The 23,098-nt window shown below is 47.7% G+C and overlaps 1 protein-coding gene across 2 annotated transcripts in view; it reads right to left on the reverse strand.

Moving 5' to 3' along the window:
* Positions 1-23,098, reverse strand: part of ASTN2 (astrotactin 2) — a 746,156-nt gene that overhangs the window by 509,371 nt on the left and 213,687 nt on the right. For both annotated transcript variants that reach the window (XM_036329825.1, XM_036329824.1), the window contains exon 4: positions 22,543-22,695. In XM_036329825.1, the coding sequence (XP_036185718.1) occupies positions 22,543-22,695 (153 nt within the window). The remainder of the gene's footprint in view (positions 1-22,542; positions 22,696-23,098) is intronic.

Consider the following 23,098-nt stretch of genomic DNA (forward strand, 5'->3'; position numbering starts at 1 on the left):
TGACAACGGAAACAGAGCTGATTCAATACCAACTCCTAGATTTCCATCCCCAGTGCTCTCCACCTATACCTCCTATGAACAATAATATGGCCGAGCGCAGTGGTGATAGCAGTGAGGTTTTAGACACCAAGGCCTTGGCCAGACGGAGAAAAGGGAGAAGGAGGACCTATTTGGAACGAGGAACCTGGGCACCCCCTTCGCTGGGAAAGGTCCCTGATTCTCTGAGGCAGACACGCGAAGGGCTCTCTACAAATGCCAAGTTTAATTAGCTCAGATCCAAGTGAAATGGACTAAATTCAATTTGCTATTTGCACACCTTCTTTTCTCCCTTGGACCAGTTTAGGGCTTTAAACAGCTAAGGGGGATGGGAGAAAAGAAAAGTCAAAAAAAGAAGGAAAGAGACGAGCAGAGCAGCGCGAACACTCAGAGCTGTGCCCACTGGGTTATTTTAGGAACGAGTGGGAGGATTTGTTGGGCAATGGGAAAATGCCTCCCACAGGGTCTCATGATGTAGACAAGGGCCCTTCCCCTCCTTTGGTGGCACCTGGCACACAGAAGGGCTAACGCGTATTGGCCAGAAGGAACTCTGCGGGAGGAGCTGTGGTGCCCCAAAGCACCGAAGAGACGCTCTGGGCTCAATGCTGTGTGCTAAGGTATTAGCCTGCTGACCGCAAAGAGAAATACCCCACCACGTAGAGTTTTCCCTTTCCCCTCCCTGCCCTCCCCCATCAGCATCCCACGTTTCCATCCCAGGAGAAGACAACTTCTTTCCAAAGCTGCCTCCACACCGCACCTTGCTTCAAATGTGGCCATCTCAGGGTGAACTTGCATCCCTCTGGGGTTAAGCTCACATCCAAAGGACCCTGCATTTCATAAATCTCATCTCATCAGAGTACAACGCAGGTGAAACCTCCTTTTAAAAATGCTGTTCTGCAAAATCACACACAAAACAACAACAAAAACCACATCATTTTTAACCTCTCCCCACCAGCCCCAACTCCACCCCACCAGACCCCCGCCCAAGGGCAAAAAGGGCAAGTTATGTAGTTATATGGGTTCATTAACTAAGACTTGGGTTTCCTGGATCCTCATCGTGTTTCTACCGATGCTGTGGCTTCAGGTAAATCATGTGACCTCCCCATTTTCTTGTAAGAGAAAAAATAATTCCATCTGCCCCATACATTCTGCAAAGCTACTATCCAGTTCAGATGAAATACCCTCAGGTGGACACACTGTAAATCTTGATGACCCATCCTAAACCTGCTAAACTTCCCATTTTTCCCATCCTCAAAAATGATGCTCTCCAGTCATGCATTCACTCAGGCCAAAATATGGCAGCTTTAATGGTCCCTTCCTTTGTCCCCCAGAAAACAGCCAGTCCAACCTTATCTCTTTCTGTCCTCTTTCTTATACAGATGCTCCATTCACCCTCGCCTTTCTGCTGATCATCGAACACATGAACCTTGTTCTTGCCTCAGGGTCATAACATTGCTCTTTCCCTGTTCTTCTCCAGTTCATGCAGGCTTCCACGCAAATGCCACCTCCTCTGAGAAGCCTTCCCTGACCACCCCTCTATGAGCTACCCCCTTCTTCCCCTTTCATACACTCCACACCAGGCTTTATTTTTCTTCATAACGTATATTGCTATCTGAGATGATGCCATGCTTTGTTGAAAATATTTGGGGGGGGGGGGAAATCCCAGAGAATTTCAAAAAGCATACATTGAATTTCCCATGCATTGAACACTAGGCCAAATTCATGTGAATGAAGTGGTGGGTAGGTATGTCCTACTGAAGCCTATATGTTAAATGCAAACCACGGGGGATTGGTTCCAGAACACCCCCATCCCGTGGTTATCAAAATGCACTGATGCTCAAGCCCCTTACATAAAACAGTATTTGCATATAACCTATATTTGCATAGAAGCTACAGCAGGGTACGCCTACACATCACTTCATTGGTATGGATTCAGCATATCATGCTTGGTGTGTGGCAAATTCAAGTTCTGCTTTTTGGAACTTGCTGGGATTTCCCCCCACCCCCCAAAAAATATTTTCGATCTGCAGTTGGTTGAATCTGTGGATGTGAATCCTGCACTAACAGGGCTGACTGCATAGGTTGTATGCAAATGCCATGCCATTTCCTATAAGGGACTTGAGCATCTGTGGACTTGGGTATCCTTAGGAGACCTGGGACCTATCCCCCATGGATACTGAGGGACTTGATTATATGTGTTCCAGGAACTCGCCTGCCTGGTTACATGAGGAACTCTCTTTAGAAAGGAAGGATCTGAAAGAAATGAATTCCAGTCTGCTAAGTATGATGCGTTATTTCCCAAATTGCTCTGGGTTTCCCAGGGACTGGCTTCAGGCTTAGGGGTGAGAGGGCCAAGGCTCCCTGCAGCCAGAACAGGAGACCCCTGCTGAGGACCAGGTGGGTTATGTTCTGAGGGAGTGGTCTCCGGGACAGGTCCCCTCTAAGGCCTCCCTCACCCACTGGTCCCAGGGTTTCTCTCTCCAGCTAATAACAAAGCCTTTTGTTATTAACACCCTTAAGTGGGAGCGCCCTTAAGTGCTAGAAAAAACACATGCCAGGGACTAGATTTGAGCTCAGGCTCTTCCTTGCTGTGTGACTTTGAGAAAATTACTTAACCTTTCTGATTCTTTTTTAACTAAAAATTTTTTTTTTTTTTGTGATATGAAAAATAGGGACACTGATTCCTGCCTCCTAGATCTTCTTTGAATAAGGTATTTGTAAGAGATGTTAGGGAGCCCTTTGCGACACGTCTGGGACCCTGGCTTTCCCGGGAAGGTGAGAGCTCGACTTTAAACAGCTTTTCTGTGGGTAGCCTTTGCCAGGTGGATGTGAACAGATAAATAGCAGGGGAGCATGAAGAGCTAATTCCACAGCACTGCACGGCTATTACTCCCCATTAGAGGAAATTTGTATTCAAAGATTATGTAATTGTGAAATGCCGAACAATTACAAAATATTTTGGCTCCCAGTGGGTACGGGGGAGGGATGCAAAAGCCCGAAATAGAAGAAGGTGGTGGCTCAGAGGGAAATTTTGTCATATCTGCTGGTGAATGACTAAAAACTCCACCTTCCCACACACATTGTGAACACTTCCGGCAAAATGAGTCATCGTGCTATGACGGCGAGTATTTGCTAAGCCTCTGCCATACGCCGGTTTCTAGACCTGGCCTGGCCCTCAGAGCTGGGCAGGCTGTTTTCAATCCACCGACTAAGGGGGAGCCTGAGTACCTCTGAGAAAGGCTGCAAACCCACAGCAAGTGCACACAGCAACCTTCCTCCAGGCCTTCCTCAGAGGGGCCTATGCCATATACTTGGGTCACCGTCACCCAGGTAAGAAGAACATTGTATTTTCCTTTTTATTTTTATTTATTTATTTTTATTGAGAGAGAGAGAGAGAGAGAGAGAGGGAGAGAGAGAGAGAGAGAGAGAGGTCAATTTGTTGTTCCACTTATTTATACGTTCCTTGTATGTGCCCTGACTGGTGATTGAACCCATAACCCTGGCATTTAGGGATGGCCCTCTAACCAACTGAGCTACTGGGCCAGGGCAATACTTTCCAAAGACAGTAGAATACAAGTTGACACAGATACCCTGGGGCACAAGGCCTATGTAGAGTGGGGGGTATATCAACTGCCAGTTAACAGAATGATCATTTTCCCAGCCCCCATGTGTATAATGTACACGGACATATGTAATATTTATTGCTCCCTTGGTCTCTATGATAAACTGTGATAGTGGGAAAGGCAAGTAAAGGCATTTCCACCCCCAACCAAGAGAGGAAACCCAGACCAGTATCTCATCCTCAGAGGAATGGGTGTGATAAGTGATGCCCTTGAAGACCTTGAAGATGCAGGGTGTCACCAACGGGGTCCCTTCAGAACTCACTGGGTCCAGCAGGATGGCAGTGAGCAATTGGTTGACAGATGCAAACCGATTGTAGGCTCAAGCGCAGCCGCCAGATGTGGTGCCCGTGCTGCAGCCAGTTCACACAGCCTCGGGCAGGCAGTCTGTGGCTACTGACCTGGGAGAGAGGGTCTTTTCCATCTCTGTCTGGAAGGAGGGTCAGAAGCAGTTTCCACTCCCCTGGGGCGGGGAGCACTGCACATTTACAGTCTTGCCCCACAGCTATATTAATGGCCCTACCCTCTGGCATGGCGGTCTGAAGGGATTTGGTATGACGTGTGCTCCAGAAGGTCCTGGAAATCTGATGAAGAACCGGCTTTGCCACGTCAGTGAATAGTTTAGGTGTCTGTGGTCTGTGGCATGCCACACATTGGTTCCAAAATAAATGAGAAATCCCTGCATCTTATACTTCCAGGGGGGAAGCAGAAGGCTTGGGAGGCCTCTTTGGGTTCTGAAGGCAGCACATTAAATACTTGGGGATGCTACCCTGACCCTCTTCCCAGTGGCAGGGAAGGCTGCCAGCTCCGAGTGAATCATAGAGGAAAAGGCTCTGCCGCAGGGCAGGCCCGGGTGCAGACCCGGCCATTTGCACCAGATGATCCGGTGGACCCTGTAGTCTAACAGCCATCGGTGGTAATAAATATGACACAGAGTTCATAACAAAAGTGCCAATTAGGAAACTTATAATGCAGACCCCTGAGCTTCTGGAAGAAGGCCAGGCCATCTGGAGAATAAAGCTGTGCATTTGCAGGGAGAGACGGTCCTGGTAAGCTGCTGGGTCCAATCAAGACACCAGGAAGCCAGAGCTGCCTATCAAGAGCTGGGTTCTGTCACATCCACTAAGCCAAGTGGGAGTGTTAGTGAAGGGAGCTACATGTTAGTACAGGGAGGGAGCATAGGAAAGCGGGCACTATTCAGCATAATACACCAGGGAGCATAAGCCTGTTTAACCAGGAAACCACAGCTTCACACCCTGCAGGGGGCAGCAGCATTGCCCCTCCAAGCAAGCTGATTAACAACCCCCTTCACCCATCCAGGGGCAGCCCACCCTAGGAACAGGATTGTCAGGGGGGAGAAACGCGTGATAAGTGCATGCTCAATAGGAGCCCAATGGCACCCCTAGAGGCCTGTCACTCTAGCCAGGGGAAGGACAAGACTGAATAAGGGACACAGGACCTCAAAAGATCTAAGAAATGGATTAATTAGGGGGTGGATCCATCAGAAGTCACAAAAGCTTGGGAAGTTGATGGGTCAGTTTGAAGAAGCACCTAGTCCAAGCCCAAGATACTATAACCTAAGCCTCACAAAGACTCTCGCCTATAAACATACACTCATCCCACTGTGCACACACTCTCTGTGTCACAGCCATGTGGCCCTAGCAGCCTCTTCCACCTTAAGGTCACAGCTGTAGTGTACTGGACAGAGAAATAAACTGGGGGTCAGTAAACCAGGGTTGGGGGCCCAGGTCTGTCATTGGCTCAGGGTAGAGAAGTCACTTCACCCTCTCTATGCCTCAGTTTTCTCGTCTGTATTACAGGGTCATTTCTAAGTACTCATTTCCCACTCCACAATCCCGAGTTTCTAGAATATTTCATTTTAGGCCTCTTGGAGTGCAAGGTCAAGGCATTGACGTAGCGGCCACATTTTACCGGAGGCCTCTCGGATCTTACTGGATGGATGAACTCTCCCATAATAACGCACAGTAATAATGATCATTAATAATGCATGTGATCGTTAAAGTAAGTGGCATCATATTCCTCTTCACTCAGATGGTATCTTTTAGCCAAGAGTCTGCTGATGCTTGAGCAAGACCAAAAAAGGCAAAGAGGGGCTGCTATTTGAGCCACTCCCTTCAATCTTCCCTGCGTGCATTTTCAACCTAAAGGGAGGTGGCCTAGGTGGTGAAGAAAGCCTGGGATTTGGCTTTAGAAGCTGGAGCTTCATGGCCAGGTTCTTCTCATTTCTAGCTGTGTGACTGTGGGCAAGTGCCTCAACCTCTCTGGGCCTCAGTCTCCTCATCCATGAACGCCTCTCTGCTCCCCTCCCAGGGCTGTTGCCGAGATCACCTCTGATAAGGGATGTGAACATGTCTTGTAAACTGTTAGTCTCTTTGCAAACACAGGCATTGCCATCCTGGTATTCAAAAGCAAATGGCACATGGATATTTCATAAGCATGGACTGGGGCAGGTTATTTGCAAAGTGTGCCCATCTAATGGGGTTTTATAAGTACACCCCCCCCCCTCCTTCGTACGATTTTCCTAATAATCTCTTTCCAAATCTTGTCTTTACACTCCCTTTGTCTCTCCCTCCTGTCATTTCTCTTTAATATCTCCTCTCTCACTGAGCAATTTATTACTGAACACTGGGGTGGCATTTGGGGAGACCGTTAGAAAAATACACAAACACATATTTTGTACAGAGACGTAAACAAAAAGAAGCGAGGACACGTCGATTCTAAGCTAAGATATTAAAAAATATACATCTTCCTTGTGGGCCTGTCAGAGCCGCTCCTATTAGCGATACTTAGTCTGAAATTAGGTTTAACAACCCCATCCCCTTAGGTGGCCTCAAATCCATTCACATGTGGCACTAACGTGGGAGGGAAAGAAATGAAACAGGCTTGGACGCATTTCTTTTCCTCTTAAAAAAACACACAAACCTCTAAGAGTTTTTACAAAGCCTTTTGGAGCCTCTCTTGGCTAAAAAAGAAATCCTTTTGCCATTATCGGCCCCTGCAGCGAGGGCTCGCTAGCTGCAAGATTATGATGAGGGTAAGCATTAATTAAATCTACTGCGAGAGAACAATTAGGTACACAGACCCGTCAGGGCAAGTTGTCACTATCCAGTAGCAAAGTTGGATAGGCGCTCCATCAGCAGAACTGTCAGGCGGCTGTTAAAAGGATATAAATGCATCCCCAAAGTATCATTTCATTTGGGGGAGGGGGGCGGGGAGATTGGATTGCAAAGGATTAATGAGGCGAGGGGTTTGTGTTTTGAACCGGATGCAAAATGCAAACCAAGTAAGTTGTGATATAATCATTTAACCTTAATGCTTCCTTCCATTTGGGTTTCCAACACATGGCGGGGACAATTAGACCTCGTACATCAAACCAACATTTTCCATCATGAAATGACATAAAGGTTAGAGTTTTAAAAAAACGAAACTGCACACAAGTTTACAGCGGAATCATAAAATCTAATTTGCACAGATGGCATATTCTTAATAATAATTAGGCGAGAAAAATGAATGCGAATCCCACCAGGGCAATTAGGGGATTGAGGGAAGGGCCCTTTTGTGCGGCTGCCTTCATTTCTGCCAAACTTCAGTGCAACCTCGGAGGCCTGCGTATGTGCCCAGCCCCACACGGGCGATGGGAATGCAAGTGTTGGAGGCAAGCCCTGCAAACAGGCAGAGCTACAGTGCAGGGGAAGGGACAGCGGCTGGGGGCAGGTGGATCTGAGTTTATATCCAGGCTCCACCACTGCCTGACCATGTGAGCTCGGGCAACCTAACCTCATGCCTCGGAATGTCCATTTCGTTTACAAGTTAGGGTTATGGAAGGGTGGCTATCATTACACATGGGCGACAACAGTGGCTGGCTCAAAATAGGCGGCCGATTATCAATGTTGTTTCCCATCAGGTACCTATCCCAAAATAAGAAATGGAATAAAAAAGCACAGTGCTGCCCGGTTTGTGTGGCTCAGTGGTTGAGGTTGACCTATGAACCAAAAGGTCACAGTTCAATTCCAAGTAAGGGCACATGCCTGAGTTGTGAGCTCGATCCCCATTAAGGGATGTGCAGGAGACAGCTGGTCAATGATGTTTCTATCTCTCTAGCCCTCTCCCTGCCACTCTCTCTAAAAATCAATAAAAACATATATTCTTTAAAAAGCACAGTGTTGGGGGAGTCATGGGCACTGATGGCTTCCAGCCGAGGCGAGGACTAGGAAACCTGATTGGTTTCACTGCAGGCCGGGTGGACAATTTAATGGCCAACACCAAGGTCATGTCCCCCAATGCACTTAGAACAATTTGTAATTGTCGCACATGAATGCCTCCTTGCTTGATAGATGGCCTGCCTGCTTCCTCCGCCATGCTTTGAGCCCACAGAGACAGGGACACTGTGTGCCTGGTTTTCCACTGCCATCTCAGGGCCTAGCAGGGTGTCTCCTACATGATAGGCACGCAGCTGAAGGCATGGATGAAGGTCGTGTTGGAAGTCATGGGCAGGGATCTAGCAGGAAATTCTGGAATCGAGGACACAGGACTCAGCAGCAGCAGCACTAGAGAGAACTTAGGAAGGACTCTCCTAAGACAGGGGATGTACTGGGACCATGGACGCTGATCTTAGAATGAGGCCAGAGAAGCTATCAGGGATCCTGGGATGCTGTAATTATCAGTGTAGCTACCTGTCTCAAGATCTTGTCCATTTATTTCCATGCATTCTGCCTGCAAGCAGAATTTCTTCAAGACCCTTCCCCATCTTGGACTCTATGAACAGAGCTACTGACGTCACAACATTCCACTGAAGGGGAGCACACCGACCCTTCTCAGCCAACGTCTTTGGGAAGGTAACCAGGGTGACAGATATAGGGGGAGGTCAGATGTCACAGCTACTCCCCAGAACCTTCACAACTAGACCGCACATAGGGCCTTTTTATTTCTAGACGCTATTCTGACAAAATGGACTATTTCTATGGCCTGAAGGAGAAATATGAGGGCTATGCACCGAAACAAAATATTAAATACTACCACTTGGTCTGGTCAGTGCCCATGGTTTCTGGAAGTGTTCTCTTTCAGCCACAGTCCCTCCACAACGCCTTCTACCCCGGAAAACAAGATCTAAATAAAACCAGCACACACCAACTGCTTCCCCCTCCTCCCACCCCTGAGGGAAAGAATGTCTTGCAGAGGCATCAAAATTAAACCACATTTAGTCATCAATGTTGCAAAGAGTCATCGTGGAAAATAAAATAAAATTTCATGAAATGGGGCCAAAGCCAGATAATTGAAGTTATAAGATGTCAAGGCCCATAAAGAGAATTTCTCACTTCCTGAGAAAAATCTTTAAATTCTGATTCTTGGGGACAGAATTGTATACATGCCCATATGATTATATTTTTAGCAGTAGAGTTCAATTTATCTAGATTATTACTTTGCTTACTTGTTTTACTAGGAAGAGTTCTATAAAATCTCTCACTTTGATTATATAGTCATCAACTTGCTGAACTTCTCTCACTTGTTTCCTTTACCTATTTGGGAGCTGTGTTGTTCCTGCACATAAGCACAGATTTCATTTGCCTCCTGGTGAACCATCCTTTTAATAATTAATTAGTGACATTTTTTAGACCTAAAAATAAACAAACCTTTATTCTTCAGATGACATGATTTAAATATATAAAACCCTAAAAACTCCAACAACAAAACAACTTAGATCTAATTAACACATTCAGTAAAGTTGCAGGACACATTAGCGTACAAATATCTGTAGCATTTCTACACACTAACAATGGATTCTCTAAAAGGGAAATAAACAATATGGTTCCACTTAGAATGAGGCCAGAGAAGCTATCAGGGATCCAATACATCAAAAACAGGGATACAATAGCATCAAAAACAATAAAATACTTAGAATTAAATTCAACCAAAGAGGTGAAAGACCTCTACATTGAAAACTACAAGACACTGCTAAAAAAAAATTGCAGAAGATTTCAATAAATTGAAAGGTATTCTGTCTGCAACAACTAGAAGAATTAATGATGTTAAAATATCCATACTGCCCAAAGCCATCTATAGATTCAATACAATCCCTATCAAGATCCCAAGGCTCCCCGGAGTATTTTGTTATATATTTATATTTCTTCCCCAGCTTCCATTTGATTGGTGTTTGCTTAGTATATATGTTTCCTTTTCCTTCTCTGTCAAACTTCTGTGTCTATGTTTTAGGAAAATTATATATCTGAGCTTTAATATGCAAATTATATTTACTGTGATTCCCCATGCTCTTGGCTTATTGCTACGTTACCTTTCATCTTTTCCTTCCTTGTCCTTTCTCTTCACTTTTATCCCATCCCACCTGCCTGCCCGCCATGACACCAGCTTCTACGCTCAGAGCCCAGGCTTCACATTTCTCCCTCTTCCCTGACACCTGAGGACTTCCCTTTCTTCATTTTGAGTTGAACTTACATTTATTGAAAGAAGCTATTATTTCACCCAGCATAGCGTGTGTGTGTGTGTGTGTGTGTGTAAGGAAGAGGACCTCATCAGCTTACAGCACCAAGCTGTTCAAAGTCTAACCCATTTGCCAGCTTTCTTTCCATAGAGGAATGGGAGCTTCTGTTACAAATAAAAACATTTCTGTCTTTCAAAACATATATTCTAGATTTGGAACTTTTCCCCAAAGTATTGAAGCCCAATATAAAAGTATAGAATAGGAGCTGATGAAAGAGTCCCAACTGCTCAGCAACATCCTCCACTCCCTGCCCCTGAGCGTCTATTTGGAGCACAGCTTGGTGAGGCCCCTGCACTCCATCCCACATCCTCAGCACGTTTAACCATGTCTTCCCCAAACATGGGGAAATCAGAGCTTCTCCTGGTAACCTCCTAAGGCATTTACCCGTTTGATTACAGTTGTATCAGAAACGAGCCCACGCTGCCAGCTTTTAATAATGTGTTTTACCCCAATTCCCCAACAGTCAATTCTACTGCAGGTTATAAGGCCTACATGCTTTCACACGTTCAAATGGCACGCAGAGAGGGCAGTTTGTAAGTCGGGGGGCTTCCATGCCTGGGTCTCCTAGTTCCTGTCTGTGGCATGGATGAGGTCTCCCCTCTACCATCTTTGGCATCTACAAGCAGGTCAGATGAGATGACCTTGACATTCACTTCCATCTCTGATGGACGAAGAGAACGTTGGAAACTGTTTTACGCTAGTATATGTTCGGGAGGCTGAGGCAACAAGGACTCTGAGACAAAAGGCTTTGCCTAAAGTCACACAGCTGTTAGAGTCAGGAGGGGTTGGATCTAAGATTCTCTAAGTAAAAATCTGGGATGCCCCCTTACACTGGGGGTTGCAGGATGAATCTGGCTACTGCCAGTTTTTGTATGATCTACAAGCTAAGAAGGGTTTTTTTTACATCTTTAAGTGGTTAGAGCAATCAAAACAAGAATATGTTAAGATATGAAAATTATATGAAATTCACATTTGAGTGCCGTTAATAAATTCCATTCTTCTCATTAAAACTTCATAAAAATGGTACTTGATAATTATTATATATTGAATTCCATCCATAAAATTTATAGAAAATGAATGTTCTCTCATTGTATAAGTGACTTCATACTATCCTTAAGTTTACCTCTTGGTCAGCGAGGCCTCAAATATGTTCTATCTGGCCCTTTACTGAAAACATTTGCCAACCTTGCACTAGACAGACCATAGGCCTTTGCCAGGATGGAGCCAGGATCCCAAGTCCATACACCACAAGCCAGGCTGTATCTCACTAGCAATGGCTTGAGATCCAAATCTCTTTAGCACAGTTACAGATAGGCAAGGTAGCAGAGGTACAAAAAAGTATACCAACGTACCTGGCAGATATTGCGGGTTCAGTCCCAGACAACCGCAATAAAGCCAGGCGTAACCTTTGTGCTGGTGGAGGGTCGTGCCTCCCATGTGTAGAAGACACAGCACCGGTGGAGCTCAATAATGCAAGTGCAATAACAGAAGGAGTGCCTGTGGCCTTCAGATCATCTACAGAAGGATGAGGATCGGAGACTGGGTCCTCCCTTGACATTATGATTTTGTCACATAGTTCACAGCCTCAGTTTTTCCATCCACAAAGTGGGAATGATGGTGCTTACCTCATGAGCTTGTGAGGATCACCCTAGGTTTCACCATAAAACAGAGGCTTCATGGAATATCAAAAGTTGCAGGTATCAAAGTTTACCCCAGTATCTTATCACTTTCTCTTTCAAGAAATGAAGTCTGCCCTAGCTGGTTTGGCTCAGTGGATAGAGCATCAGCCTGTGGACTGAAGGGTCCCAGATTCAATTCTAGCCAAGGGCACATGCCTGGGTTGCAGGTGGTGTGCCGGAGGCAGCCAATCAATGATTCTCTCTCATCATTGATGTTTCTATCTTTCTCTCCCTTTCCCTTCTTCTCTGAAATCAATAAAATATATATTAAAAAAAGGAAATGAAGTCTGTTCCTCCACTCGAGTCTGAGACAGCCTCGTGACTCTATGAGCGAGAGAATGAAGCAAGGAGAATGATGTGCGCCTTCTGAGCTTAAGCCCCAAAGGTCTTGCATCTCCTTCTGCTGTGCTTGGAGCCCTCTGCCTGTGGCCCAGCCTCTGGTAGCTGGCTGATCCAGGTCAGATTAGCCTGCCTCACCGGGACCAGAAGGCCTGCCCACCTGGGCCCCAACCAAATGCCTGGATTAAGAGCCAGGTGAATGGTTGCTGCAGTAATTCACAAAGTGGCAGGGTGGTTATTTGCCACAACTCTCGCCCACAGAGCACCGGAGCCCTCCGAGGAGGGAAGTGTCCCTGAGCTGTGTCGGCAGACGCCACCAGGACCACATCCAGAGCCTTCTGTTTAAGGCTGTTTGCAGTTGCCTCTCCACCCGGCAGGGCCAGACAGAATGCACTGACAGCCACCTGGCATATTTCAGATGAACAAAGAAAACCGCCTGGAGGAGACACACACTTTCAGGGACGCAAACTTCTCTGAAAGACACATCAGGGAAGATTTATGGAAGCAGCTGTGTGCTCGGACTACCAATCAGCTCTCTGCTGCCTCAGTCCAACACGACCTGGGGTGGCTGGGTTGTCGTGGTATCGACCCTGGCAGCTTCTCTCAGGAGAGGCCCGAGGTCTAGAAAAGGAGAGCCAGAGGCCCTGGAAGAAGGCTCCCAGATAAAAACACACATCATCCCGTCTGTGAAGAAGCCAGGGTTCCGATTCCAGGATGCAGCTAATCTGCAGTGTGCATGAGAGGAGCGTTTCCATGAGCATTCCAACACGTGCTCACCGCAGCCCTGGGAGACAAGAGGGCAGGTATTGTCACACCCCAGGTGCTGGGGATGGAGTCCAAGATCGAGCAGTTTCCTCAAGGACCCACTGAACTTAAGAGCTGGGTGCACATAAGGTTCTCTGACTCCAAATACTGGGCTTCACACGAGTCAATAAATGCTTCCAATCAGATTTGTAATCAAAGGCCATTTGAGTTGGAGGAGACCTCAGGAAATGGTCCAGCCCATCACCTGCACTCTCCAAATGAGCAAGCAGGATGTATTAGTGCTCACTGTGTTCAGTGTGGCCTGTTGAGCACTTTGCATACATTAACTCCAGCGCTCCCAGCCTCCTGAGAAGGAGGCTGACTGTACTAATTGCGGACTGGGTAATGGGGATGTAGCACAGTAAGTCACTGGCCAAAGTTGAGCGAGCCAGAGGCAGAGCTGGGATATGAGTCCATACAGATCTGACTCCAAACCCTGAGTTCATTTCCACAAAGCCACGCAGCTCCTTAGATGGGAACCTTGAGGCCCGGGGACTGAAGGTCTTGTCCAAGATCACGCAGCCCGTTTGAGTTAATTGTCCATTAACTCATCACGCCTTCACTGAGCATCTGCTATTTGTCAGGGACTAAGGCTGGTATGTGGAAACGAGACACGACCTGGAAACAGTCACTGTGCTTAAGGAATTAATTAAGGGAGAAGAGAAGAGGCCATAAATTACGCTAATGAAAGGTAATTCATGACAAATATCATAAGGAAGATGGAGAAAAGGTTATTGAAGTTTGGAGGGAGTTTGCATGGCTTTTATTTGGGAAACTTTTGACAAGACTTCATGGAGCCCTAGCTGGTTTTGTTCCCTGGGTAGAGCATCGGCCTGTGGACTGAAGGGTCCCGGGTTCGATTCTGGTAAAGGGCACATGCCTGGGTTGTGGGATGGATCCCCAGTAGGGGGCGTGCAGGGGGCAGCGGATCAATGATTCTCTATCATTGATGTTTCTATCTCTCCCTCCCTCTCCCTTCCTCTCTGCAATCAATAAAAACATATTTTTTAAAAAAAGACTTCATAAAGAAAGTTTCCTTAAGGCTTTCAAGGAAGAGCAGGCTTTCGGCAGAGATGGGGAGGAAAACCCAGCTGGAGAAATGGTAAGGAGGTCCAGGAAAGGGGCTTTTTCCACTGATTTGGGGCTAGACTCTGGGTACCTGGGGTCTAGCCAGTCGTCTTTCTGTCCCTGTAACTCCCTCATGGTTTCAACTTGAACTTCCTTCTGATTATTCCCTATCAGAACTTCCTTTGGCAAAAGGGGCAGCAAGCTCCACCCAAACTCCTGGGCAAGAAGGGAAGGCTGCTGAGGGGGCACAGGGCTTGGGGGCACCAAGACGGGAGCCACGGAAATGAAGACACATCCTGTTCAATATGCAACCCAACAAGGCAAATGATGTGAAGCCATTAATGTTTCTGAATGTTTTTCCCAACCAAGAGAATAACTTATAGGCAGTTACTAATAAACAGGAAAAAAACATGTTAACATCAGCCTGCTTCCGAGGTCAGCGCCTCGCGGTAAAAGAGCCCGTTGGGGCTAACCTATCAGGGCGGAGGAAGGAGCAGAATGTACCTCTCCCCCAGTGTGGAGCGCAGCTGGGAACTGTGGAGGGACTTCTAGGGTCTGCCCACCTCACCAGCATGTTCTTTGTTCATGGTTTCCCCCAGGTATTCCCATGATGCCCTGCACAGCGTCACTCCCATGTGCCTTCCCATATTGTCTTTCTTCTATCAGCAATGCCTTCCCAACCTCTCGCCCTGGTTCACAGGAACGTATTCGTCAAAGCCCACCTCCGCTGTGAAGCCCTCTTTAATTATTTTCCCAGCTTAGTCCCGTAGTCGGCAAACTGCGGCTCACGAGCCACATGCGGCTCTTTGGCCCCTTCAGTGTGGCTCTTCCACAAAATACCACGTGCGGGCGCGCACGCACGTACAGTGCGATTGAAACTTTGTGGCCCATGCACAGAAGTCGGTATTTTGTGGAAGAGCCGATATTTTGTGGAAGAGCCACACTGAAGGGGCCAAAGAGCCGCATGTGGCTCGTGAGCCGTGGTTTGCGGAGCCACAGTTTGCCGACCACTGGCCTAGTCAACAGCCCACACCACCTTCCCATGTATCCCACTGTAGTGCAAACGGCTAACGCCCTGACCTTCACTAAGGATCAAGTGCTGATGGGCAGAGATCTGGGTGGAACACCTACATGCATGATCTGCCAAAGAAAGGGGAGTGAGTGCCTTCAAATCTCACGGAGCACGGGAAAGTGACATAACCACCGGGGTTGCCTCTCCCAAGGACTTGGCACTGGGCTCCTGGGGCCAGGCGCAGCCTGCCAGGGACAGTCCTGACAGCTCGCAGAGAGATGCCTCCTTTCCTGAACCTGCAGCTCCTGCACTCCCTCCCAGCAGCACGGACACTACAGAGACACCTGCCAGGGCAAGGAACGCTACAGCTTCTTCCCAGCATTTATCTTGCGCAACTTCACAGCCCGGAGGTCTTGGTCTGGCTAGCTGAGATGAAAACTCAAGTCACCTGAGAACTGAGATGTGGGCCCTGCCAGGGCTCTGAATTCTAGGCAAGTCAATGAGCCCAAGTGAGCTTGAATTTCCTCTTTTGTGGAGTGAAATTTGGGGGAGTTTTAAAATGAAGTATACTTGATAAGCTTAGAACATACTAAATGCTCCATAGATGCTGGTTGCACCACATCTTGTTAGTCCCTTATATACCATGAAAATCTCAATTATTTCCTTCTATCCATCCATCTATTCAGATATCCTTCCATTCAGGCAGCACTAGTCTATGCCAGTTCTGTGTTAGGCATCTGGGCTACAGAGAGACATACATCGCTGTCCTTTCCATCACAGGACTGTCAAAGGAAGGAGGCAAAAGATGTGTCCACGTGTACTTATGCCGAACTGAGAAGGGCTGGGACAGAGAGCAGCACAGGGCTGCAAACACCCGGGAAGGAGTGGCACGCTCCGCTGAGTGAAGGCTGAGGGCAGCCTGGGGCCTGGGCGTCTTCACAGAGAAGACTTCGCATTTTGAACAAATGAATATCGGTTTATGGCCTGAAGAAGAGCAGGGAGAAGAGGAGGGAGAGCGTGAGCAGTGCACACACTCGGGAGGCAAGTAGGGAGAAGGGAGAAAGGGCCAGTGTGCTGGAGGCCACAGAATGCAGTGACCAGGGCCTGGCGGGGATGGGAGGGAGGCTGGAGTCCAGGCCAGGAAGGACTTTATGTAGCAGGCTATGGTGACTAAATCCTATTAAACAGTGTGTCCTTCATCCTACAGATTCTTGCTTCTCAAATTGGGTAAAGGGATCCCTACAGGGTAGTGACGCAGACAACATTAACAGTCATAATAAACTAGAAGTGGTAAGAACAGTAAACAATAAAGCAACAGCCCACAGGTGCAACTGTCCGTGTGCCCAGTGCGTTCCCAGCAATATCTCATTTGATCCTAAGGGAACCCTTTGAGGATGGGACAGTATCACCCTAGGGCCGTGGTCGGCAAACTGCGGCTCGAGAGCCACATGCGGCCCTTTGGCCCCTTGAGTGTGGCTCTTCCACAAAATACCACGTGCGGGCGCGAACGTACAGTGCGATTGAAACTTCGTGGCCCATGCGCAGAAGTCGGTTTTCGGCCTGGGCGAGTCTATTTTGAAGAAGTACTGTTGATATTTGACTCTGTTGACTAATGAGTTTGCTGACCACTGCCCTAGGGTAATCAGCATAGCGTGGTTCTTCTTCCTGGGATCCCCATGTTCCCTACAGACTTCAGACAATGCTAAGTAATCTACCTGACAAACAATGTAACATAATTTAGGCTAAAATAAGCATACTTTGTGAAATAGAATAGCATGGATTTTTTTAAAGATGCACCCTGGGATGTGGGCCTTGGACCACTGTCATTGGAGCACACCTGCAGACCCTGCAGGGTATGCTGATTCCCATCGGCCTTCACTGCTAATGCTTGAGGAGCGCCACTGCCCGTGACAGGGCACCAGGAAAGCGTTCTGGGCAGGGGAGTGACACGGCCAGATTTACTGTGTTTTTAAAAGATCATTCCAGCAGTCCGGAGGGAAGACAGCTCTATGGATGAAGAGGCTGCTGCAAGATACGGATGAGGGATACTGAAACCTCCACCAAGTCCGAGGCACTGGCCCGGACATAGGGGATGGAGGTATGAGCCTCAGGAGGTAAAATGAGCAGGCCTTAACAACAACAATTTTAGCTACTCTTGCTCAACTGGCGTGGCTCAGTGGTTGAGCGTTGACCTATGAACCAGGAGGTCAGAGTTCAATTCCCAATCAGGGCACATGCCTTGGTTGTGGGCTCAATCCCCAGTGTGGGGTATGCAAGAGGCAGCCAATCAATGATGAGGGAGCTCATCATTGATGTTTCTATCTCTCTCCCTCCCTCTCCCTTCCTCTCTGAAATAAATTTATATATATATAAATATATAAAAGAGTATTAGCTACTCTTTATTGAGAGGGTCTGGTATGTGCCAGGCCCTGGCCTATACCTTTCGCAGGCATTGCCTCACAACTTAAATAGGATGTTAGTATTACTAACCCTATTTTACAGATGAGAAAACTGAGGCAAAACACAGCTTCTTCATTTGCTTAAGGTCATTCTATGGTTGAACTACATTTCAAAGACAAAACCCTGCTTTTAAAGACCCCCGAGTCTCAGGAATCCCTTCCTCGCATCCCTCAAATCTTACGCTGTCTTATTTGAAAGCCAAGGTCTCCTTCACGAGGCACACCGCCTTGGGGGAGTGACTACCCAACAGCTGCCCATGAAACCCCACACGGATATGAAGGCAGCAGCCAAGCCCTGCACTGCCTCCCCGTCTGCCTCCAGACAATGCGTTTCAGCATCCACTGGCCTCTCGGGAGGGGGCCACTGCTACCAAAAACACATTGGAGCCGCTTCTAACCATGTGTTCAATTCCACGGCAACAGCTTTCCGCTTCGCATTGTGCCATGTACCTCTGGGCACCATGGACTGGGCGCGGAGCCTAATGAAGCGGAGGGAGGCCAGGTGCTCCCACTCCGGGCCAGCAGGCCCCCGGCCACCTCCGCGGCAGCAGGAGGAGAGAGACAGTGACAGATTGAGGATTTAGACCATCGTATTTGGGATTTTTGACGAACAGTGTGGGCTAAGACAGCACTTCCAAAATTGCATTTCTATGTTTGCTTCTGTTCCTACACGTTCCAGGTGGGGGTGGTGGTGAATAAACTCTGCGGCCAGGATGGTTTCTCAGACACTGAGGTAAACAAAGCAATTCAGGTCTCTGGGCTGCAGGACTTCCCAGGGTCTGAGATACATTTGGAAATTTCCAAGGGGAAGCAGGCATGTGCAGAATTCCCCAAACTTTTATGAACCAGGACGCTCACTTGACCACGGAAATCCTGAGGACCTGCGGTGGGGCGTGTGTGAGCTGCGAAGTGCAGGGCTGGTGCCCACTCTCCTTGACTTCTCTCTTGCAAAAACCTGACCCAATGGCGGCAGTAAATCGCGGGCTCCATGTCCTAAAGCCACGAAAAAAAATTGTTTTCACAGCCCCCACTTGGACACCCTATGCACCAGGGAGTCCGCCTCCGGGGAAACAGGATCCCTGGAGGTCTGTAGTGGGAGGTTTGGTTTATACTGCATCCCTCTGAACCATCCATCCGAAAGAGATAAAACTAGGCCACTTTCCAATGAGCCGACGTTGAGGTTCATATACTCATTTATTCAACGAATATGATCCAATACTTTTTATGTATTTGGTTTAAGGATATGAAATATATTTTAGAGAGAAAAATAATAAAAAAGCAAATAAGTTAACTTTAGGGCATAATATTACAGAGGAAGTAGGGGGTGATATCACAGTAGCAGGTGGAGGGTGGGAAGGAGGAACACCTTAGATGGGTCCGCATGGAGGACAGTTCTGAGGACTTGACATTGGCATTGAGAGCTGGGAGGTGAGACGGGACCAGCCAGCCAGGGGGGCAGCTGGGGAGTGACAAGAGGTCTGGCCAGGGGGAGGGACAGGTGGTTCTTGCAACAGGAAGGAAGTCCCTGTGGCTGCAGCGTAAGGAAAGGCTAATCAAGCGAAGAGAGCAGGAGCCAGACCCAGCGGGGAGCGGGTCTGAAGGCTGGGCACAGAGTGGGGATGTCTTCCAAGAATCAGAGGAAACCACTGAATGAATTAAAGCAGGGGAGTAACCTTCCCTGGTCTATGTTTCTGAAAGGATTGCTCTGGCTGCCTCAGGAGACTGCATCTGGAGGCGGGGATAGTTGCAAGTGGGAGAGGAGAGGTGGCAGTGGTCAGAATGGTGACAAAGAAAGGGAGGGCGGATTTCAGATACATTTAGGGGGGAAATGAATGTCTTCCTGCATTTTCGTAGGCCCCATTTAACTTACAAATTAAAATAACTTGATACCTAATTATGGCCTAAGTCAAACAACAGATTTTCTTTAATAATCTCATTCTGAAATTCGGCTCTAAGAGAAGGAAACAGATTCCAAAGTGAAGGCCACATTTTATGCCAAAAAAAGGGAAAAGGGTTCCATGTGGTAGTGTTTATGATGGCGAACTATTACAAAGAGCCCAAATGCGTAATGATGAGGGCCTCGTTAAGGCAGTTGTGGTGCATAAAAGGAAAATTTTGAGGAAAGAATTGGGTGACATAGAACATGTTTACATTATAACACTAAGAAAATGAATTCAGGCTGGTAAAGAAAAGGGAGGTTATAAACTTGGAATCAAGCGTATTTATGGGAGCTGTATTGGCAGAGACAAAGGAGGGTGATTCTTGGTGAATGGTGGAGAAGGAAGATGGATAGGTATGGCCGAGCAAGATTACAAGTGACCCTGAATGTCCAACCCAGAACACATATAAGACAACAATTATGCAGGTCCTGATACTCATTAGCTGAGCATTCCATGGTAGTCTACACTCATCACTTCATCAGATTTTTACAGCAATCCTCTGATGTGGGGATTGGCATCCCCATTCTACAGAACAGGAAAACAGAGGCTTGGGGACATCCGATGACTCTTCCAAAGCCATGCAGGTTGAAACTGACTGGGCTGGGATTAGCACCCAGGCATTGCTGACCTCAAGGCAAGTGTTCTTTATCATTCAAACAGTTCAGCCCGGGGTTGACCACAGGAGATCCAAAAAGGGACTTCACCATCTCCTTCTGCCTCAATGTGTGACCTCAGCATCACGTGTGGATCTTGGTTTTTCAATGGATACAGCATTTCACAGGGTTAGGACCCAGACATTCTCTCAACCAACAGCCAGTGTCTACCATGTGTGCAGGCACTGATTTAGGCCCAGCAGTGGAAAGATGACTCACACCATAAGATAATTTCCTCTCTCAAGAACTCTCTGTCTAGCTAAGGAGAGAACCAGACCAAAGAAGATTATATTCCTAAAAAAGGAAATCAGGGCTTCACACATGTACAAAGAAAGATATGGGCGAAGTCACACAGGGGAGAATTCAGAGTGAACTGTGACAGTCAGTGATGTCCTCATGGAAATGTGCCATTCAAGTTAAGTTTGAAAAGACAGGTAGGACTTCCCTAGCATAGAACACAGTGGTTTAATGAAAAAGTCAGGAACCAGACTACTTAGTTCTTCCTGGCTCTAGTCCTTGTTAGGGTGTCTCTTTGGGCAGGTTACTGCAGCCATCTGTGCCTTAGTGATATCATCTGTAAAATGGAAATTAACATTGTGCCTGCTTCTTAGGGTTGCTGAGGATCAAAAGAAGATATGTATGTGTATATATATATATATATATATATATATATATATATATACTTTAGCCTGCTGCTTGGAATAAGTGTCAATAGACAGCAATTATTTTCAGAGTCCAGGTGGGAGATTTCAGGCGGAGAGAGTGGTATGGAAAAGAATGTGGGAGTGGAAGACGTGGATTTAGAAGAGACAGCAGAGAGGCCGGAGCTCTGTGGTAGCCTCAGATATCACCATCCTAAGCCTGAGCACTTCTGAAGGTAGCGGACAGCAATGAAGCTCAGAGAGAGGAGCAGTGACATAATCAGAACCAAGTTCATAGGCACTGGAGAAGTGAGAGGCAGAGAAGACTGGCAAGCTGGAGACTATTGAGTGGACTGAGGAAATGAGATTTGGAAATCAGGTAATGCTAAAGGGATCTGTCCCATGCACAAAGTCACACAGATGGTTGGAGGAGGAGAAGGAGGAGGAGAAGGAGGAGGAGGAATAAGAAGTTGGAGGAGGAGGAGAAGGAAAAAGAAGAGGAATGAGGAGGACATGGAGAAGGAAGAGAAGGAAGAAGAAGGAGTTGGAGGAGGAGGGGGAGGAAGAAGAAGTAAGAGGAGGACATGGAAGAGGGGGGAGGAGGAGGAGGAAGGAGAAGAAGAAGAAGTCGGAGAACGAAGAGGAGGAGGAGGAAGAAGAAGGAGAAGGAGGAGGAGATGGAGGAAGAGGAGGAGGAAAAGGGAAGGAAGAGGAGAAGAAGGAGGTGGTGGTAATGATGTGGAGGACAGAAGGGGCGAAGGAGAAGGAAAATGAGGGACAGATCTATTTTTTATTGCATGGTGGGCTATGTGCTAAGATATTATAACAACGCTGTGAGTTGGGAGTAGCTTGAAGAGGCAGAGTGCCTCTCCACTGTGACATGAATTGAACAGAAATTCAAATCTGAACCCAGTTTGAACCAGTTCTAACTTACAACGTTCCCACTCCTAACCCCATATTCAGGCTGAAAAAGAATGAGCAGGAACCATGCTCTGGGAGCCCAGCCTGGGGATCCCTCCATGAGAACATTCTCCCCCTCGTGCCATCCCCCACATGACACCAGCCTCCATTTAAAGAGCATCTGCTCTGCTCGGACCCTGGGCTGAACACTTCCCATAGACTATCGCTAACCTTCTGAACCGCTCTAAAAGACGCACGTGGCGTTCCCATTCTCAGAGGAGGCAGCAGACTCAGAAACCCTAGCCCAGTGGTCAGCAAACCGTGGCTCATGAGCCACATGCGGCGCTTTGGCTCCTTGAGTGTGGCTCTTCCACAAAATACTACGTGCGGGTGCGCACGTACAGTGCGATTGAAACTTCGTGGCCCCTGCGCAGGAGTCGGTTTTTGACCTGGGCGAGTCTATTTTGAAGAGGTGGCGTTAGAAGAAGTTGGGGTACGTTCGTTGAGGTCAACCCCTCAGGTTGAGGACGTTTTTAGCAAAGGCCAGCTTAGGAGTACCCTAATTAGGTTAATAACAATGTACCTACCTGTATAGTTTATGTTTAAAGAATTTGGCTCTCAAAAGAAATTTCAATCGTTCTACTGTTGGTATTTGGCTCTGTTGACTAATGAGTTTGCCGACCACTGCCCTAGCCTGCACCCAGGGGCACAGGCCTGCTGTATCCAAGGCTCCCGCTGAGATGATCCATCAGGGAGACAGAGGCACGATTACCATGAGCACAGGGAAGCAAGGGAAGAGGGTACAGCTCTTCCTGGGATCTTCAGACCCAGGGGACAGCCCGCTGATGCCCGCAAGAGGTGGACGAGAGCCTACCTCGAGACTTGCTCCTCCGCTTCCGCTTCCCCGCCGAGGCGCTGCGAGGCACTGGCTGCAGCTGACCGATCTCGATGGGCGTGTTAGCGCGAAAACTCTCCTTGAACTTCTGCATCAGGGACTCCACGGTCTCCTGCGTCGCCTCAGCTGCTGCTACAGAGTGGGCAATGGGGCTGAGGTTAGGGCTTGATCCACCCCCAGTCCCTGGAGGCTTGGGCCTGGCATCCCGGGGTCCCTGGAGTTCCCTCCCGGACCCAGGGATGGTACAGAAGCCACAGGCCCCAGTATAGAGGCATGTACTGGCTTACACACTTATTTCTCGAACATCTATTATGTTCCAGGCACTGCCTCTAACCCTTGAGATATGGTGGGGAAAAGTTAGACACAATCCACGCAACATTTCAGGAGACAAAATTGCAGTGTCATGGTACGTAGATCACTTGGTACAATATTCCCATTTCCCTTTTGTAAATTTACTTAAGGAAATCGAGGCCCCCAAACCTCTGTCATAGGAAAGCACAGAATATGAGAGGAGCAGAAAGGTCATCTCTCCCAT

This window comes from Myotis myotis, unplaced genomic scaffold, assembly GCF_014108235.1.
Source record: "Myotis myotis isolate mMyoMyo1 unplaced genomic scaffold, mMyoMyo1.p scaffold_m19_p_12, whole genome shotgun sequence".
Taxonomy (NCBI): domain Eukaryota; kingdom Metazoa; phylum Chordata; class Mammalia; order Chiroptera; family Vespertilionidae; genus Myotis; species Myotis myotis.